The sequence below is a fragment of the Oncorhynchus gorbuscha genome, linkage group LG06, assembly GCF_021184085.1.
Source record: "Oncorhynchus gorbuscha isolate QuinsamMale2020 ecotype Even-year linkage group LG06, OgorEven_v1.0, whole genome shotgun sequence".
In the NCBI taxonomy this organism is placed as follows: Eukaryota; Metazoa; Chordata; class Actinopteri; order Salmoniformes; family Salmonidae; genus Oncorhynchus; species Oncorhynchus gorbuscha.
This window is the reverse complement of record NC_060178.1, coordinates 60,713,796-60,734,652: the sequence shown is the minus strand read 5'-3', so window position 1 is coordinate 60,734,652 and position 20,857 is coordinate 60,713,796. Positions and strand designations below refer to the sequence as shown.

Below are 20,857 nucleotides of genomic sequence, written 5' to 3'. Positions count from 1 at the left end.
CCCGACTTGATTTATCTCCTATTACAAGCACCAAAAAAATGGATCCCCAGCGTCTAGCTGTCACAGACCAGCCCACCCACAAACACACCATCAATAACATCCAGGAAAAGCCCGAGCAACACTACCAAAAGAGGTTCAGAGGGGTGGACGGATGTGTGTGTATATGTGGAGGGGGGCGGGGTTGGATCTGACACGGGGTACATCAGAAGTCCGGTGGAAGTCGGCTCAACACGCACACACGCACACACACACACACACACACACACAAGTATGAAAAAACATCTGCCCTCTCTCTGTCTCTCTGTCTCTCCCACACACCCCACACTCTCTCTCTCTGCACCTCTCTCTGGCTATCTGAAAAACATCTGCCCTCTCTCTGTCTCTCTGCCCCCACTCTCTGCTCTCTCTCTCTCTGCTCTCTCTCTCTGCATCTCTCTGCCCTCTCTCTGTCTCTCTGCCCTCTCTCTCTCTGCTCTCTCTCTCTCTCTGCCCTCTCTCTCTGCTCTCTGCCCTGCTCTCCCTCTGCCCGCTCTCTCCCTCTCTGCCCGCTCTCTGCCTCTCTGCCCGCTCTCTCCCTCACTGCCCGCTCTCTCCCTCACTGCTCCTGCCCGCTCTCTCCCTCACTGCCCGCTCTCTCCCTCTCTGCCCGCTCTCTCTGCCTCTCTGCCCGCTCTCTCCTCTCTGCCCGCTCTCTCCCTCTCTGCCCGCTCTCTCCCTCTCTGCCCGCTCTCTCCCTCTCTGCCCGCTCTCTCCCTCTCTGCTCGCTCTCTCCCTCTCTGCCCTCTCTCTCTCTGCATCTCTCTGCCCGCTCTCTCCCTCTCTGCCCCTCTCTCTCTGCATCTCTCTGCCCGCTCTCTCCCTCACTGCCCGCTTTCTCTCTGCTCGCTCTCTCCCTCTCTGCCCTCTCTCTCCCTCTCTGCCCTCTCTCTCTCTGCATCTCTCTGCCCGCTCTCTCCCTCTCTGCCCGCTCTCTCCCTCTCTGCCCTCTCTCTCTCTGCTCTCTCTGCCCGCTCTCTCCCTCTCTGCCCCTCTCTCTCTGCCTCTCTGCCCGCTCTCTCCCTCTCTGCCGCTTTCTCCCTCTCTGCTCGCTCTCTCCTCTCTGCCCTCTCTCTCCCTCTCTGCCCTCTCTCTCTGCATCTCTCTGCCCGCTCTCTCCCTCTCTGCCCGCTCTCTCCCTCTCTGCCCGCTCTCTCCCTCTCTGCCCGCTCTCTCCCTCTCTGCCCGCTCTCTCCCTCTCTGCCCGCTCTCTCCCTCTCTGCCCGTTCTCTTCCCTCTCTGCCCACTCTCTGCCCACTCTCTGCCTCTCTGCTCCCTGCCTCTCTGCTCTCTGCTCTCTGCTCTCTCTGCTCTCTCTCTCCACTGCCATGGACCATAAACATAATTAATTACCATAAATCCATGGGCCAGCTCTTTTGTAATCCTAACCCAGGCAATAATGCCTCCCCTGAAGGAATCAGTCAGCCCCACAAAAGAACAGTGCGGGAGAACACAGTAGCGCGGGCCAATATGACAGAACAAAGGAAGACTAATTGGGCAGAGTGGAGACAGGGGAACTGAGGAGGGAGGTGGGCGGGGGTCTATGGGAACTTAGAGGGTGGTACAGGCTACTTAGGAAGGTGGGCTGGTGGGTATATCCTAGCTCTAAAACGTGTGCGTGTGCAAGTGCGAGTGTGTCTGTATGTGCCTGTGTGTGAGCGTGCATATGACTATGTGACTAGGTGTGTGTGTGTGTGTGTGTGTGTGTGTGTGTGTGTGTGTGTGTGTGTGTGTGTGTGTGTGTGTGTGTGTGTGTGTGTGTGTGTGTGTGTGTGTGTGTGTGTGTGTGTGTGTGTGTGTGTGTGTGTGTGTGTGTGTGTGTGTGCTGGTGTGTGTGCGTGTGTGTGCGTGCGTGCTGGCATGTGTGTGCGTGTGTGTGTGTGTGCGTGCGCGCACACAGGCATGTGAACAGCTAAAAGCCATTACATTATTTATCTCTTCTTGGCACCGTTCCTAATAATTTATTTCCGTCATTGAGTCACTGTGAAGAAACCGAACACAGCGGGCGCAAAAGGAAGCTAGGTTGAAGACCCGGTTTCTGATGACCCGCTGAGGTTGCTGTCGAATAATGAGATGTAAAGACGGGTCTCTAGTTTCACAATGAGGGAGTGTACTATACAGAGAGGCTTGTCAAGATGAAACACCTCCACTCCGAATCAAAGTTGGGAGCTATTGCAGTGAGTGGCGGCATCTGTAATAGTCGGGGAAAGTGAGGGCGGAGAAACGAGAAGAGAGATGAACAGTGACTGGGCTCCTCATGTCAGTGGAACAGTGTCAACGGTTTAAAGGCAGTGGGTTTTCTCCAAAAGGAAAAGGAATGTACAACTCCGGATACATGGCTCAGTCAGGCTGGTTCAACCTGCTACTGTTGAAAGCTTTTAAGACGGAACATTCTTCTACACCATCTCTCTCTCTCTGGATATGAGCGTCTGCTAAATGAGGCTCCTTGTCAAAGGATTTATGAGGAACGACACATCCAGGGTCAGGCTGTGTGGCTATTGTTCCAGCCCTCTCGTTTGCAACATTCCAGCACAGAACCGGAACTCTGTCCGCAATAAGGATTATACCCCCCTACCCCTCCCCATACGACACACACACACACACACACACACACACACACACACACACACACACACACACACACACACACACACACACACACACACACACACACACACACACACACACACACACACACACACACACACACACACACACACTCCCATACGATACCCCCCACACACACACTCACTCCCATACGATACCCCCCACACACAGACACTCCCATACGATACCCCCCCCCCCACACACACACACTCCCATACGATGCAAGCACACAGAATGTACACAAACACACAGATGCAAACTCACATTACCAGTTGGCTCATAAAAGTGTGTTGACAGATGAAAGTCCGTGCGCATAGGATGTGTACATAGCAGTTTACTTCTCTATGGAAAGGCAAACAAAACAACACATGTATTTTCATACTCTCGAAGCTTAAACAAACTCGACTTTTGTCCCTACCCAGCAAACTGGAAACATCCCAAGAACATTAGATTCCCATGAAGGGTCCTTCTGTAGCTCAGTTGGTAGAGCATGGCGCTTGTAACGCCAGGGTAGTGGGTTCGATCCCGGGACCACCCATACGTAGAATGTATGCACACATGACTGTAAGTCGCTTTGGATAAAAGCGTCTGCTAAAATGGCATATATTACATATATATATAAGTTATAGTTAGGGTTTGATCTAAGACATGCTAATATCCTAATAACAACGTTTGTTTTTTTCCCAGAAAATGTTTTAAATGAAATATCCTTGGAATGTCCTCCTTACGTTCACTAAAAATGTTAACAGCCAACCGCAGAACATTCTCCAAATGTTCTCATTCGGTTTCCAGGTAACGTAATAACACAACGGACCAGTAATGTTTGTAGAACACTCTGCCGCAACAAAATGTGAGAGCAAATAGAAATGGTTCTGAGAAAAACATTAAATCGGAACGTTCTGCTAATGTTGATGGAAATGTTATTCAAAACGACCCATGACAACAAGCAGGGAGCATTCCCACAACGCTCTCGCAAAGTTATAGTGTGACGTTACGGCATGATTGCTCCAATAACATTCCTTAAACATTCTTCAGCAAATCATGTCTGGGTTGAATTCAAATTGGCTCTGAGAAAACATTGCTGGAACGTTCTGCTAACATTAGTGGACATTTCATCCGAGACACCCTACCCAGGTATAGGCTCTCCATTTGATAAATAATCCTGCAGCAACAGGAAGTGTGAATTACTATGTGGATTATTCATTAATGGACATTTTTGATCCATTTTCCGTTAGAGCAAATCAAGTCTGACATTTTAAAGTGGAAATGACAACTTCAGAAGCATTTTAAAACCTTGAATACACCAGGCAGGACAATGTATCCTGCAACTGAGTGGTCGAATTAAGATCCTGTACAGGCCTAACAAACAATCCATTTTTTTTTTCATATGTATATTATTTGTTGTCTTTACTTAACCGGGGGAAACGCATTGAAACCAGGGACTCATTTTCAAGAGTGCCCTGGGAACAACAAACCAACATAATCAGTATCAAAACAACACTATCAATTCACAATTTCAACACACCTAATATCACATCAAAAACATCAATCAAAAAAATGCAGTTCTCCTTCACCACATTCCGTCGAGACCAGAGAGTCAAGCCTCAAAGTGGCCTGCAGGTTATACCATGCACTAGGGACACAATAACTAAAGCCAATCTTCCCGGACTCCGTGGAGACTTTTAGAACCAGCCAGTCTTGAGAGCGAGTCGGGTGGTGGCTGGATTTCCAATTAAGAAGTGAGTTGAGGTAGTTAGGGAGTTTCTGGAGAACTGCTTTATAAACAAATAGCAGCCCATGTTGGGCCCTTCTGGTAGTCAGACTCCCAGCCAACTGCAGTATATAAAAGGCAATGACGTGTACAAACATTTTCTCCAATGATAAAACGCAGGGCTGTGTGATAGATTGAATCTAAAGGTTTCAAAACAGAGGCTGCTGCGTGCATGTAGATGATATCACCATAGTCAAGTATGATGAGGATGAGCAACGCTTGAACAATCTTCCTCCTGGTTCAAAAGTAAGGCAAGATTTATTTCTATAGAGGAAACCGATCTAAATTGTCAGCTTCTTTGTTCGTTTTTCAACGTGTGTTTTAAAAGACAGCTCATTATCAGTCCAAATACATAAATAATTAAGAGGGACTTGCTCAATTTGGGCCCCCTTCAAGGTGCAGCGACACAGATCTTTAGGGTCAATTTCACAAGACCTGGAGAACAACATAAACTTGGTTTAAACAACATTTAAGATCATTGGGCGTTTCCTGCTGCACTAAGGGCGCACAGGAATAAATAATTGTGTCATCCACATAGAGATGTAGGTACCAGTTATTATTATTATTCAGGGACAAATAATTTATGTAAATAGTAAAGGGACTAGTATTGAGCCTTGTGGCACTCCTTTAGACTGAACTCCATCAGCAGATGTACATTGACTTTTGTTGTGCAGGTCATTTTTAACCAGCCGCAGGCCGCTTGGTCTGGACCACGTGTCAAACCTCATTCCACGGAGGGCCGAGTGTCTGTGGGTTTTCGCTCCTCCATTGTACTAGATTAAGGTCAACAATTTTGGATAGCCTCCGCAACAGGAGTGCGTGATCAACCGTATCGAATGCTTTCGACAGATCAATACGAAGGGCATCGCAGTGCCGTTTCCTGTCTAGCGCATTAACTGTGTAATTTATGACTAGAGAGGCAGCCGAGATGGTGCTGTGGCCTGGTCTAAAGCCTGACTAGTGAGCATTCAGAATGCATTAACCCTCTAAAAAAAGGCTGCAGCTGAGAATTCAAATGTTTTCGCTAAACGTGAACGTTTTAAGATGATAATCATTAAGATCGCAGGGATCGCCACCTTTGTGGAGCGGGAGAACACAGGGGCCGCCTTCCACAAGCGTAGGAATAATACCCAAGAGAATGAATAGAGAACATTCCAAGGGTGTATATTGATAACAACAAACAGCCCAGCAAACCGGGAACATTAGCCAACATTCCCACGATGTTCTAGTTAGGTTTGAAGCCAACATTAGGACAATAACGCCCCCACAAACATTTCAATCGCGTTGTTACGAGGTTGCCTGGGCATGTAATAACACGTTCCGGTGATGTTCTTAGACAAGATGTTGGAGCAAGAGAAGTGGTTAAGACGAAACATTGCAGGAACGTTCTGCTAACGCTGATGGATATGATACTCAAAAACACTCATAACAACAAGCAGGGAACATTCCTCCAATGGTCTCATAAAGTTACAGTGTGAAGACAGCTTGGCTGTCGAAACATTGGCTATTAAAAGTATTGCATGTGAGCTCCTAGATTACAGCAGCTCTTCTTTGCTTTTTATAGTTGTGGCATTATGACATGGCGGTTCTGATTACATTACCTGGAGTTATTAATAAAAACAAGTAAAAAACTCCCTGGAATATTCCGTTAATGTTGGAGATATTACTACTAACGCCTACTGTATGACAACAAACATTCCTGCGAGACGATTGTCAAGTTTTGTAAGGTTATGGCATGACGATACAGAATTGCTCTAAAAACTCACCTCCGACGATAAACGGAAGTAGTTCTAGAGGCATTGCTGCAATGTTCTGCCAATGTTGACGTGTAATGTGACATTATTATATGAAGTTGCCAAACTTCTAAAGAAATGGCATCTCCATGTTCTTACATCATTATATTTTATGAGGGTATTGTCCAAACTTTGCTATAGCTTTTTTAAAGAATGGTCGTCAAGCAGAGTTGAACCTGTGATCTGCAAGCCTTGTAGTCTGTTGCGCCAACAGGATCCTAATGTTTCTAGTGGATTTCCTTCGTACTGAAATTCTCCAATTATGATCCAAACTATGGCTATACACTGAGTGTACAAAGCATTAGGAACACACATTCCTAATATTGAGTTGTATCCCCGTTTGCCCTGAGAACAGCCTCAATTCGTCAGACGACAAGGTCTCGAAGGCGTTCCACAGGGATGCTGGCCCCTGTTGACTCAAATGATTCCCACAGTTGTGCCACATTGGCTGGATGTCCTTCGGGTGGTGGACCATTCTTGATACACACGGGAAACCGCTGTGCGTAAAACCCAAGCAGCATTGCAGTTCTTGACACATTCAACCGGTGCGCCTGGCACCTACTACCATACACCCCGTTCAAAGGTACTTAAATCCTTTGTCTTTCTCACTCACCCACTAAATGGCACACATACACAATCCATGTCTCAAGGCTTAAAAATCCTTCTTTAACCTGTCTCCTCCCCCCAATATACACTAATGGATGGGATCATAGCTTGCACCTGGATTCACCTGGTCAGTCTATATCTTGGAAAGGGCAGGTGTTCCTAATGTTTTGTACGCTCAGTGTATATCTTAGTATATATATATATATAGTGTATATATTTTCAGTGTTTATCTTAGTATATATATATATATATATAGTGTATATATTTTCAGTGTATATCTTAGTATATATATATATGCACATCTACAGTGCCTTTCAGAATGTATTCACACTCCTTGTTACAGCCTGAATTTAAAATGGATGACATTTATATTTGTTTTGTCACTAGCCTACACTCAATACCCCATGATGCCCAAGTGGATTAGTGTTTTTAGACATTTTGACAAATTAATTGAGTAAATAAGTATTTGACCGCTTTGTTATGGCAAGCCTAAATAAATTCAGGAGTAATAATTTGCTTAACAAGTAACATAATAAGTTGCATGGACTCCCTCTGTGTGTAATAATAGTGTTTAACACGATTTTTGAATGACTACCTCATCTTTGTACCCCACACATAAAATGATCTGTAAGGTCCCTCAGTCGAGCAGTGACTTTCAAACAGATTCAACCACAAAGACCAGGGAGGTTTATCAATGCCTTGCAAAGAAGGGCACCAATAATTGGTCAATTGGTAAAAATAAAAAGAGCAGACATTGAATATCCCTTTGAGCATGGTGAAGCTATTATTATTCTTTGGAAGGCGTATCAATACACCCAGTCACTACAAGGATACAGGCGTCCTTCCTCACTCAGTTGCCGGAGAGGAAAGAAACCACGCAGGGATTTCACAATGAGGCCAATGGTGACTTTAAAACAGTTACAGAGTTTAAAGGCTCTGATAGGAGAAAACTGAGAATGGATCAACAACATTGTTGAATTTACAGAGTGAAAAGAAGGAAGCCTGTACAGAATAAAAATATTACCAAAACATGCATCCTGTTTGCAACAAGGCAGTAAAGTAATATTGCAAAGAAAAACATGGCAAAGCAATTCACTTTCTGTCCTGAATACAAAGTGTTATTTTGGGGCAAATCCAATACAACACATTACTGAGTACCACCCTCCATAGTTTCAAGTATAGTGGTGGCTGCATCATGTTATGGGTGGGCTTGTAATCGTTAAGGACTGGGGAGTTTTTCAGGATAAAAAAGAAACGGGATGGAGCTAAGCACAAGGAAAATCCTAGAGGAAAGCCTGGGTCAGCCTGCTTTCCACCAGACACTGGGAGATGAATTCACCTTTCAGCAGGACAATAACCTAAAACACAAGGTCAAATATACACTGGAGTTGCTTACCAAGAAGACCGTGAATGTTCCTGAGTGGACGAGTTTGTCATGTTTTGTCATTTATTATCTTGTCTTGTCCCTGTGCTTCCCATTCTATTCGTTTCCCTCTGCTGGTCTTATTAGGTTCTTTCCCTCTTTCTATCCCTCTCTCTCCCCTCCCTCTCTCACTCTCTCGCTCTCTCTTCTCTCTATCGTTCCGTTCCTGCTCCCAGCTGTTCCTATTCCCTAATCAATCATTTAGTCTTCCCACACCTGTTCCCGATCCTTTCCCCTGATTAGAGTCCCTATTTCTTCCTTTGTGTTCCGTTCCTGTCCTGTCGGTTCCTTGTCTAGAATTCACCGTGCTGTGTTTGTGTATCGCCCTGTCGTGTCGTGTTTTCCTCAGATGCTGCGTGGTGAGCAGGTGTCTGAGTCTGTCTGGTTCAAGTGCCTTCCCGAGGCAACCTGCTGTTCACCTGCTGTTCAAGATCGAGTCTCCAGTTTGTCCTCGTCATTTCGAGTGAAAGTTGTGTTTTTTGTTTGTATTTACTTTACTGGATTAAAGACTCTGTTTTCGCCAAGTCGCTTTTGGGTCCTCTTTCACCTGCATGACAGAAGGAACCGACCAAGGAATGGACCCAGCGACTTCAGACGCTCGTTACACTGCCGTCGAGATCCAAGGAGCCATGCTCGGCAGACACGAGCAGGAATTGTCTGCTGCTCGCCATGCCGTGGAGAACCTGGCCGCTCAGGTTTCCGACCTCTCTGGACAGTTCCAGAATCTACGTCTCGTGCCACCTGTTACTTCCTGGCCTGCCGAGCCTCCAGAACCTAGGGTTAATAACCCACCTTGCTACTCCGGGCAGCCCACTGAGTGCCGCTCCTTTCTCACGCAGTGTGAGATTGTGTTCTCTCTCCAACCCAACACATACTCTAGAGAGAGAGCTCGGGTTGCTTACGTCATTTCACTCCTTACTGGCCGGGCTCGAGAATGGGGCACAGCTATCTGGGAGGCAAGGGCTGATTGCTCTAACAAGTTCCAGAACTTTAAAGAGGAGATGATTCGGGTTTTTGACCGTTCAGTTTTTGGTAGGGAGGCTTCTAGGGCCCTGGCTTCCTTATGCCAAGGTGAACGGTCCATAACGGATTATTCTATTGAGTTTCGCACTCTTGCTGCCTCTAGTGAGTGGAACGAGCCGGCGCTGCTCGCTCGTTTTCTGGAGGGACTCCACGCAGTGGTTAAGGATGAGATTCTCTCCCGGGAGGTTCCTTCAGATGTGGAGATTGCTCTCGCCATCCGCATAGAACGACGGGTAGATCTTCGTCACCGGGCTCGTGGAAGAGAGCTCGCATCAACGGTGTTTCCCTGCTCCGCATCGCAACCATCTCCTCCTCTGGCTCAGAGTCTGAGCCCATGCAGCTGGGAGGATTCGCATCTCGACTAAGGAGAGGGAACGGAGGATCACCAACCGCCTGTGCCTCTATTGCGGAGTTGCTGGACATTTTGTTAATTCTTGTCCAGTAAAAGCCAGAGCTCATCTGTAAGCGGAGGGCTACAGGTGAGCGCAACTACTCAAGTCTCTCCATCAAGATCCTGTACTACTTTGTCGGTCCATCTACGCTGGACCGGTTCGGGTGCTACATGTAGTGCCTTGATAGACTCTGGGGCTGAGGGTTGTTTCATGGACGAAGCATGGGTTCGGAAACATGACATTCCTTTCAGAGAGTTAGAGAAGCCTACGCCCATGTTCGCCTTAGATGGTAGTCATCTTCCCAGTATCAGATTTGAGACACTACCTTTAACCCTCACAGTATCTGGTAACCACAGTGAGACTATTTCTTTTTTGATTTTCCGTTCACCGTTTACACCTGTTGTTTTGGGTCATCCCTGGCTAGTATGTCATAATCCTTCTATTAATTGGTCTAGTAATTCTATCCTATCCTGGAACGTTTCTTGTCATGTGAAGTGTTTAATGTCTGCCATCCCTCCCGTTTCTTCTGTCCCTACTTCTCAGGAGGAACCTGGCGATTTGACAGGAGTGCCGGAGGAATATCATGATCTGCGCACGGTCTTCAGTCGGTCCCGAGCCAACTCCCTTCCTCCTCACCGGTCGTATGATTGTAGTATTGATCTCCTTCCGGGGACCACTCCTCCTCGGGGTAGACTATACTCTCTGTCGGCTCCCGAACGTAAGGCTCTCGAGGATTATTTGTCTGTGTCTCTTGACGCCGGTACCATAGTGCCTTCTTCCTCTCCGGCCGGGGCGGGGTTCTTTTTGTTAAGAAGAAGGACGGTACTCTGCGCCCCTGCGTGGATTATCGAGGGCTGAATGACATAACGGTTAAGAATCGTTATCCGCTTCCCCTTATGTCATCAGCCTTCGAGATTCTGCAGGGAGCCAGGTGCTTTACTAAGTTGGACCTTCGTAACGCTTACCATCTCGTGCGCATCAGAGAGGGGGACGAGTGGAAAACGGCGTTTAACACTCCGTTAGGGCATTTTGAGTACCGGGTTCTGCCGTTTGGTCTCGCCAATGCGCCAGCTGTTTTCAGGCATTAGTTAATGATGTTCTGAGAGACATGCTGAACATCTTTGTTTTTGTCTATCTTGACGATATCCTGATTTTTTCTCCGTCACTCGAGATTCATGTTCAGCACGTTCGACGTGTTCTACAGCGCCTTTTAGAGAATTGTCTCTACGTAAAGTCTGAGAAGTGCTCTTTTCATGTCTCCTCCGTTACTTTTCTCGGTTCCGTTATTTCCGCTGAAGGCATTCAGATGGATTCCGCTAAGGTCCAAGCTGTCAGTGATTGGCCCGTTCAAGGTCACGTGTCGAGTTGCAGCGCTTTTTTAGGTTTCGCTAATTTCTATCGGCGTTTCATTCTGTAATTTCGGTCAAGTTGCTGCCCCTCTCACAGCTCTTACTTCTGTCAAGACGTGTTTTAAGTGGTCGGTTCCGCCCAGGGAGCTTTTGATCTTCTAAAAGAACGTTTACGTCCGCTCCAATCCTCGTTACTCCTGACGTCACTAGACAATTCATTGTCGAGGTTGACCTTCAGAGGTAGGCGTGGGAGCCATTCTATCCCAGCGCTTCCAGTCTGACGATAAGGTTCATCCTTGCGCTTATTTTTCTCATCGCCTGTCGCCATCTGAGCGCAACTATGATGTGGGTAACCGTGAACTGCTCGCCATCCGCTTAGCCCTAGGCGAATGGCGACAGTGGTTGGAGGGGGCGACCGTTCCTTTTGTCGTTTGGACAGACCATAAGAACCTTGAGTACATCCGTTCTGCCAAACGACTTAATGCCCGTCAAGCTCGTTGGGCGTTGTTTTTCGCTCGTTTCGAGTTTGTGATTTCTTACCGTCCGGTAGCAAGAACACCAAGCCTGATGCCTTATCCCGTCTGTTTAGTTCTTCTGTGGCTTCTACTGATCCCGAGGGATTCTTCCTTATGGGCGTGTTGTCGGGTTAACAGTCTGGGGAATTGAAAGACAGGTTAAGCAAGCACTCACGCACACTGCGTCGCCGCGCGCTTGTCCTAGTAACCTCCTTTTCGTTCCTGTTTCCACTCGTCTGGCTGTTCTTCAGTGGGCTCACTCTGCCAAGTTAGGTGGTCATCCCGGTGTTCGAGGCACTCTTGCGTCTATTCGCCAGCGCTTTTGGTGGCCGACTCAGGAGCGTGACACGCGCCGTTTCGTGGCTGCTTGTTCGGACTGCGCGCAGACTAAGTCGGGTAACTCTCCTCCTGCCGGTCGTCTCAGACCGCTCCCCATTCCTTCTCGACCATGGTCTCACATCGCCCTAGACTTCATTACCGGTCTGCCTTTGTCTGCGGGGAAGACTGTGATTCTTACGGTTGTCGATAGGTTCTCTAAGGCGGCACATTTCATTCCCTCGCTAAACTTCCTTCCGCTAAGGAGACGGCACAAATCATTATCGAGAATGTATTCAGAATTCATGGCCTCCCGTTAGACGCCGTTTCAGACAGAGGCCCGCAATTCACGTCACAGTTTTGGAGGGAGTTCTGTCGTTTGATTGGTGCGTCCGTCAGTCTCTCTTCCGGGTTTCATCCCCAGTCTAACGGTCAAGCAGAGAGGGCCAATCAGACGATTGGTCGCATACTACGCAGCCTTTCTTTCAGAAACCCTGCGTCTTGGGCAGAACAGCTCCCCTGGGCAGAATACGCTCACAATTCGCTTCCTTCGTCTGCTACCGGGTTATCTCCGTTTCAGAGTAGTCTGGGTTACCAGCCTCCTCTGTTCTCATCCCAGCTTGCCGAGTCCAGCGTTCCCTCCGCTCAAGCGTTTGTCCAACGTTGTGAGCGCACCTGGAGGAGGGTGAGGTCTGCACTTTGCCGTTACAGGGCACAGACTGTGAGAGCCGCCAATAAACGCAGGATTAAGAGTCCAAGGTATTGTTGCGGCCAGAGAGTGTGGCTTTCCACTGCAACCTTCCTCTTACGACAGCTTCTCGTAAGTTGACTCCGCTGTTCATTGGTCCGTTCCGTGTCTCCCAGGTCGTCAATCCTGTCGCTGTGCGACTGCTTCTTCCGCGACATCTTCGTCGCGTCCATCCTGTCTTCCATGTCTCCTGTGTTAAGCCCTTTCTTCGCACCCCCGTTCGTCTTCCCTCCCCCCTCCCGTCCTTGTCGAGCGCACCTATTTACAAGGTACATAAGATCATGGACATGCGTTCTCGGGGACGGGGTCACCAATACTTAGTGGATTGGGAGGGTTACGGTCCTGAGGAGAGGAGTTGGGTTCCGTCTCGGGACGTGCTGGACCGTTCACTCATTGATGATTTCCTCCGTTGCCGCCAGGATTCCTCCTCGAGTGCGCCAGGAGGCGCTCGGTGAGTGGGGGGGGTACTGTCATGTTTGTCATTTATTATCTTGTCTTGTCCCTGTGCTTCCCATTCTATTCGTTTCCCTCTGCTGGTCTTATTAGGTTCTTTCCCTCTTTCTATCCCTCTCCCCCTCCTCTCTCACTCTCTCGCTCTCTCTTCTCTCTATCGTTCCGTTCCTGCCCCCAGCTGTTCCTATTCCCTAATCAATCATTTAGTCTTCCCACACCTGTTCCCGATCCTTTCCCGATCCCACACCTGTTCCCGATCCACACCTGTTCCGATCCCTGATTAGAGTCCCTATTTCTTCCTTTGTGTTCCGTTCCTGTCCTGTCGGTTCCTTGTCTAGAATTCACCGTGCTGTGTTTGTGTATCGCCCTGTCGTGTCGTGTTTTCCTCAGATGCTGCGTGGTGAGCAGGTGTCTGAGTCTGTCTGGTTCAAGTGCCTTCCCGAGGCAACCTGCTGTTCACCTGCTGTTCAAGATCGAGTCTCCAGTTTGTCCTCGTCATTTCGAGTGAAAGTTGTGTTTTTTGTTTGTATTTACTTTACTGGATTAAAGACTCTGTTTTCGCCAAGTCGCTTTTGGGTCCTCTTTCACCTGCATGACAGAGTTACATTGTTGACTTAAATCTACTTGAAGATCTATGGCAAAACCTGAAAATGGTTGTCTATCATTGATCAACAACCAATTTGACAGAGCTTGAATAATTCAGAAAAGAAAAATGCGCAAATGTTGCGCAATCCAGGTATAGAAAGCTATTAGAGACTTGCCCAGAAAGGCTCACAGCTGCAATTGCTGACAAAGGTAATTCTAACATGTAATCTAGATATATTAATGTAAAATGTATACTAGAATTTTTCTTTGACGTTACACACCATTTTGTGTAGATCATTGACATAAAATGACAAAGAAATCCATTTTAATCCCACTTTGTAACACAACAAAATGTGGAAAAAGTCAAGGGGTGTGAATACTTTCTGAAGGCACTGCATGTGGACCTAACCGCAATCAACAAGGCAATGACTTAACATGATTTTTGAAGTCAAGTTTTTGGGGAAAACAAAAGTCAAAACATCCCAACATTACAGTATATAAAGAGGACTGATAGAGTAAGAAATAATAAAGCATACCTATTTTTCTAGATTCACTTACCCTCTCCATTGCAAAGACAAAGACCACGACTTGGAAGTCAGAGATAAGCTGTCAACAACTTTATATTTTTGTTAGTCCCAGTGACGCAATGGATTCATTCCAGGGATAATGCTTAGAAACTCCCAGATTCAATCCCTGTTTGTGACTATCAACAAAATATGGAAAAAATATGTTTGTACAGTAAATGTTTATGTGATTCCAGATAATTGCCATATCTGTTGCTACATGGACTGTTGTGCAATTAACTTAACAGTAAGATAACACATTATCATTATGGGAAGAATGTCATCCAAATCTGTCCTGTTGTGTACACTCAGTGGCCAGTTTATTAGGTACACCACCCCACATGGCCTTGGCGTGTTATATAAAGCAAGCAGACAGACATCAAGGCATTCAATTACTGTTCAATCGAAAGCTAAAATGGGCAAAACGAGTGACCTAAGCAATTTTGAGCGTGGCACGACCGTTGGTACCAGGCACGTTGGATCCAGCAGTTCAGAAACGACTGCCGTCTTGGGCTTTTCACGCACGACAGCGTCTCTCGGGTGTATCGAGAATGATGCGACAAATAAAAAACATTCAGTCGGAAGAGAGACATTCAGTCGGAGGAGAGACATTCAGTCGGAGGAGAGACATTCAGTCGGAGGAGAGACATTCAGTCGGGGGAGAGACATTCAGTCGGAGGAGAGACATTCAGTCGGAGGAGAGACATTCAGTGGGGGGAGAGACATTCAGTCGGGGGAGAGACATTCAGTCGGAGGAGAGACATTCAGTCGGAGGAGAGACATTCAGTCGGAGGAGAGACATTCAGTCGGGGGAGAGACATTCAGTCGGAGGAGAGACATTCAGTCGAAGGAGAGACATTCAGTCGGAGGAGAGACATTCAGTCGGAGGAGAGACAATCAGTCGGAGGAGAGACATTCAGTCGGGGGAGAGACATTCAGTCGGAGGAGAAACATTCAGTCGGGGAGAGACATTCAGTCGGGGGAGAGACATTCAGTCGGGGAGAGACATTCAGTCGGATGAGAGACATTCAGTCGGATGAGAGACATTCAGTCGGAGGAGAAACATTCAGTCGGAGGAGAAACATTCAGTCGGGGAGAGACATTCAGTCGGAGGAGAGACATTCAGTCGGATGAGAGACATTCAGTCGGATGAGAGACATTCAGTCGGAGGAGAGACATTCAGTCGGAGGAGAGACATTCAGTCGGCAGAGAGACATTCAGTCGGCAGAGAGAGGTTCAGTCGGAGGAGAGACATTCAGTCGGGGGAGAGACATTCAGTCGGCAGAGAGAGGTTCGAAGGACAATAGCTAGAATCTTGCAAGCTAACAGGCGGATCACAGGCAGACAAATAATGGTGCAGTACAACAGTGGTGTGCAGACCGGCATCTCGGAACGCACAACTCATCAAACCCTGTCATGGATGGGCTATTGCAGCAGACGACCGCGCCGGGTTCCTCTCCTATCAGCTGAACACAAGAAGAAGCTGCTCCAGTGGGCACGCCATCACCAACACCGGACAATTGAAGAGTGGAGAAAACATTGCCTGGTCCAACTAATCACGGTTCCTGTCGTGTCATGCTGATGGCAGAGTCAGAATTTGGCTTAAGCATTACGAGTCCATGGACCCATCCTGCCTGGTGTCAGAGGTACAGGCTGGTGGTGGTGGTGGTGTACTGGTGTGGGGAATGTTTTCCTGGCACACGTCAGGTCACTTGATACCAATTGAGCAATGATTGAACGCCACAGCTTATCTGAACATTGTTGCTGACCAAATCCAATAGAGCATCTTTGGGATGAGATGTAACGGGCTGTTCGCAGCGTGAATATAACGCCGTCCAATCTGCAACAACTGCTTGATGTCATGGACCAACATCACTGTGGAATGTTTCCGACACCTTGTACACCCATGCCCCGAAGAATTTAGGCTGTTCTGGAGGCAAACGGGGCCCGACCCGGTACTAGATGGGTGTACCTAATAGACTGGCAACTGAGTGTATACTGTATATCCCCACTATTTTCCTACAACCTAAACAAATGTTTTAGGAACTTCTAAAAAAACATTTTAATGAAGTGTTCTGGGAATCTTGCAACATATTTTTCCAACCTAATAGAACCATTGTAAAGTTTTTGTGGACATTTTCTGTGTTTTGACAACAGATCTTTTGTATTCACCACCAGACTGTTCCCACAACCCAATGAAACATTCTGGGAACCTTTAAAGAACAGAAGGAACGTGCTCTGGGAATGTTCTTGCAACCACAGGCGAATGTTTTTACAATCGTGCATAATCAGCACAACTGGAGAGTTTTTGTTTTATGAGAACATTTGTGTCAACCTAACAAATGTTCTAGGAACTTTCACAGAACCTATTTTGGTTTGCTCAGTGTATTGTCCCTGCTGAGCCAGACATGCTGTCTGGCAGAATATATGCCACGAGGAGGCAGTAATTAAGGGAACCTTAAGATTCAGCACACTAATTCAAACCACTAAGCAATGAGCTCAAGGTTAGCTGCACGGTTAACTACTGTAGTGTCGCTTTGAGACCTGTGGCAATACTGATGCAACAAACAACAAGACTGATATGTATGTAAACTATGCACAGTGTTGCTTTAACAGAGCAACTTTGAAAGTCATTCCCAGACTCTCAGAGAGATGTAGAGAGAGAGAGAGAGAGAGAGAGAGAGAGAGAGAGAGAGAGAGAGAGAGAGAGAGAGAGAGAGAGAGAGAGAGAGAGAGAGAGTGTGAGTGAGTGAGTGAGTGAGTGGTGAGTGAGTGAGTGAGTGAGTGAGTGAGTGGGAGTGAGAGATACGCACACACAGCCACACACACACAGTGTCTCAGAGAAGGGGAGCAACTGTGGAAGCGATGTGCTGTGCATGTTGAGTAGGCAGTGTGGATATGGGACTAGAGTAGAGTAGATCTGTGTGAAGCCACTCTGATAGTCATAATAACTGTAATAGCCAGAGGGCCTTGGGCAGTTGAAGACAGAGTCTGTCTGAACGCTATTGTAAGGACCGTGGCCTGTGTGGTTGGTTATGTTTGTGTGCTTATGTACGTGTGTAAAGCAGAGAGCGAGAGAGAGAGAGAGCGAGAGCGAGAGCGAGAGAGAGAGCGAGAGAGCGGCGAGAGAGAAAGCGCGAGCGAGCGAGAGGTAAACAGAACATTTAGAGTAGGTGTATGTATCTGTGATATTTTTCACCAGCTTATGGTGCCAGGAGCAGCAGAAGGATGAGGAGGCGGCAGTGCCACTACTGCTGCCAGGGACAGACAGTGCAGCCCTCATCTGGCCCCCCGTCCTAGTCTGCTACCTTTATTACCACTGGTCATGGACGCACAATTCATTAAGCTAACCTGGCGAGCCCCCTTCCCACAGCATCAGAGCACACAACAGAACACTAATGTCTGTCACACTGAGGCAATCACTGCCCAGCGCTGCTGAGACCCCGCCCACTCTAAGGCTGTAGACACCACCTGCTGTGCCACCATTTGACTCAAACATCACGCCACTTCCAGGGCTGACCTTACACCAAGCTCTCCACTTCCAGGGCTGACCTTACACCAAGCTCTCCACTTCCAGGGCTGACCTTACACCAAGCTCTCCACTTCCAGGGCTGACCTTACACCAAGCTCTCCACTTCCAGGGCTGACCTTACACCAAGCTCTCCACTTCCAGGGCTGACCTTACACCAAGCTCTCCACTTCCAGGGCTGACCTTACACCAAGCTCTCCACTTCCAGGGCTGACCTTAGCTCTCCACCAAGCTCTCCAACTTCCAGGGCTGACCTTACACCAAGCTCTCCACTTCCAGGGCTGACCTTACACCAAGCTCTCCACTTCCAGGGCTGACCTTACACCAAGCTCTCCACTTCCAGGGCTGACCTTACACCAAGCTCTCCACTTCCAGGGCTGACCTTACACCAAGCTCTCCACTTCCAGGGCTGACCTTACACCAAGCTCTCCACTTCCAGGGCTGACCTTACACCAAGCTCTCCACTTCCAGGGCTGAGTTAGTGTCCACTTCCAGCGCTCATGCTCATGCTCAATGGTTATCTATTGGCTGGCTGCTGTGGTGGTGCTGTGTTTCCACACCGCCTTCTGCATTCCACAAGACCCAATCTGTGTCGGCAGGCATTTGTTTCACTTAAGGAGTGTGTACGTGGCACGAGACAGTACGCAGAGGACGAGGACACCGGCGTCTGCGCTGCTCGGTCATCTAATAAAATATGTGCGGGTAGCGAGGAACCCGATAACCACTGCAACAACAACGTCCTTCAGTCACAGAGAGGGGGGAGAGAGAGAGAGAGAGAGAGAGGGTGAGAGAGGGTGAGAGGGTGAGAGAGGAGTGAGAGAGAGAGTGAGAGAGAGAGAGTGTGAGAGGGTGAGAGAGAGTGTGAGAGGGTGAGAGAGAGAGAGAGAGAGAGAGAGAGAGAGAGAGAGAGAGAGAGAGAGAGAGAGAGAGAGAGAGAGAGAGAGGGAGAGAGAGAGAGAGATGGATGGAGAGAGAGAGATGGAGAGAAAGAGAGATGGAGAGAGAGAGAGAGAAAAGACACAAGACTAAACAAGTGAGAGGGAAGGAGGGAGACAGAGAAAGAGACTGGGAACAGGAGAGATGGACGAACAGAGGAAGGGCAAGAGGGGTCATTGACGGTGCTTTATGATGCGAGAAAGATCTGTAGTTTTGATTTACTCTGTCCTACAGTTCATCACTAACACCATAGTGGTTAGGCTAAAGAGAGCCTCGCCCCGCTCTGTGGTGGGAGATATGATACAGATAGAGCTGGGTTTCTGCAGGACGGCGAGCTGAAGCAGATGTGGAGGGGGGGGCAGGAGAACACAACATGGATATCAGAGACACTTGTTTTATTTTTTTCTGCCAGCGCCCCCACTGGGACTATGTGGAAGAGCTCAGATAACCATCTCCACTAACACCACTTGTCCAAATAGAAGGCAGGGCCCTGCTTATACAGTGGAAACAAAAAAACAGACCTTTCTCCGAAAAAAAGAAAAGATGGGAAATAAATAAATGTCTGTGTGTGTGTGTGTGTGTGTGTGTGTGTGTGTGTGTGTGTGTGTGTGTGTGTGTGTGTGTGTGTGTGTGTGTGTGTGTGTGTGTGTGTGTGTGTGTGTGTGTGTGTGTGTGTGTGTGTGTGTGTGTGTGTGTGTGTCCGTGTGTGTGTATTTGTCTATGTGTCTGTGCGTATGTATGTCTAAGAGGAGCCCCTGGTCCCAGACCACCTCCCCAGTGCTCCTCTCCCATCCTACAGGGGCCAGGGTTAGAAGATCACACGTTTCAGGGACAGGGCCAGGCTGGACTGGGGGCCCATCCAGCCCCACAGATCTGAGGCCAAGGACAATGTTTGAACACCTGCCCCTCCCAGAGCGACAGTGCAGCTTGGGGGAATGATTGTTGTTTCCCAATAGGAGGAAATATCTGAGATCTTCAGACGGCCCTGCAGACTAGTGGACACACCCTTGGAGGATAGTAGTACTGCTCATGGACACAGTAGGGAAACACACTCTACCAGTTTTACACAATGACTAGAGCCTGTATCAATGGAAGGCATCTGAGAAAAGACGAAGAGATTAGGGCGGTCAATTGCTGAAATGATCGATAACGATTTACTTACTTTGTAAATAGCAATCTGTGTGTGAGGGTGAGTTTATAGTGCCTGTGTGTGTGTGTGTGTGTGTGTGTGTGTGTGTGTGTGTGTGTGTGTGTGTGTGTGTGTGTGTGTGTGTGTGTGTGTGTGTGTGTGTGTGTGTGTGTGTGTGTGTGTGTGTGTGTGTGTGTGTGTGTGTGTGGTTTTGTTCTTCCATCCTCCTGGTGGTCTGAAATCACCAAAAGTCCACACAAGGATAGTAAAACCAGAGAATTATCCCTTGTGGGGACATTTTAAGGTTAAGGGTTAGAATTAGGGTTAAAGTTAGGTTAAAGTTAGGGATAGGTTTAAGGTTAGGGGTTAGGGAAATAGGATTTTAAATTGATATACATTTTAGGTCCCCAAGACCAAACAAGTGTGTGGTTGTGTTTGAGTGTGTGTGTGTGTGTGTGTGTGTGTGTGTGTGTGTGTGTGTGTGTGTGTGTGTGTGTGTGTGTGTGTGTGTGTGTGTGTGTGTGTGTGTGTGTGTGTGTGTGTGTGTGTGTGTGTTAGCTCGCCTTACCTTCTTCTTGTCCCTCATGGAGCCTTTTCCGCGCACCATGATTTTACATCCTGTCTCTGCCTCCAGCTGCTTGGCTGTCAGCCCCCGTGGTCCCAGGATACGGCCCACAAAGTTAAACTGCCAGAGAAACACACACACACACACACACACACACACACACACACACACACACACACACACACACACACACACACACACACACACACACATTAGAACCTGGGCTTAGAACCAGATCAGTTCTTCAACATCGTCAACAGGACACTTTATCATTGATAAGTATGAGGACATAGTAGACAGTTGAAACATATCTGTAATGGAAACGTTAACTGATTATCTCAACCCTGACATGTTGAGAAGAGAGCGGGATCAGATACAAGGATGTGGAAACACAGAGAAAAGAACGAGAGAACAAGGCGATGATGCAGACGAGGTAGCCCCTCGCTTGACCCTCCCACCTCACTGTAATCTCACGCCCTCATCACCCGCCTGGCGCTCTTACACAATGACGCTCGGCGG

At 47.8% G+C, this 20,857-nt stretch overlaps 1 protein-coding gene across 2 annotated transcripts in view; it reads right to left on the bottom strand.

The window, feature by feature from the left end:
* Window positions 1-20,857, bottom strand: part of LOC124038175 (protein quaking-like) — a 120,747-nt gene that overhangs the window by 45,754 nt on the left and 54,136 nt on the right. For both annotated transcript variants that reach the window (XM_046353704.1, XM_046353702.1), the window contains exon 3: window positions 20,342-20,458. In XM_046353704.1, coding sequence (XP_046209660.1) covers window positions 20,342-20,458 — 117 coding nt within the window. The remainder of the gene's footprint in view (window positions 1-20,341; window positions 20,459-20,857) is intronic.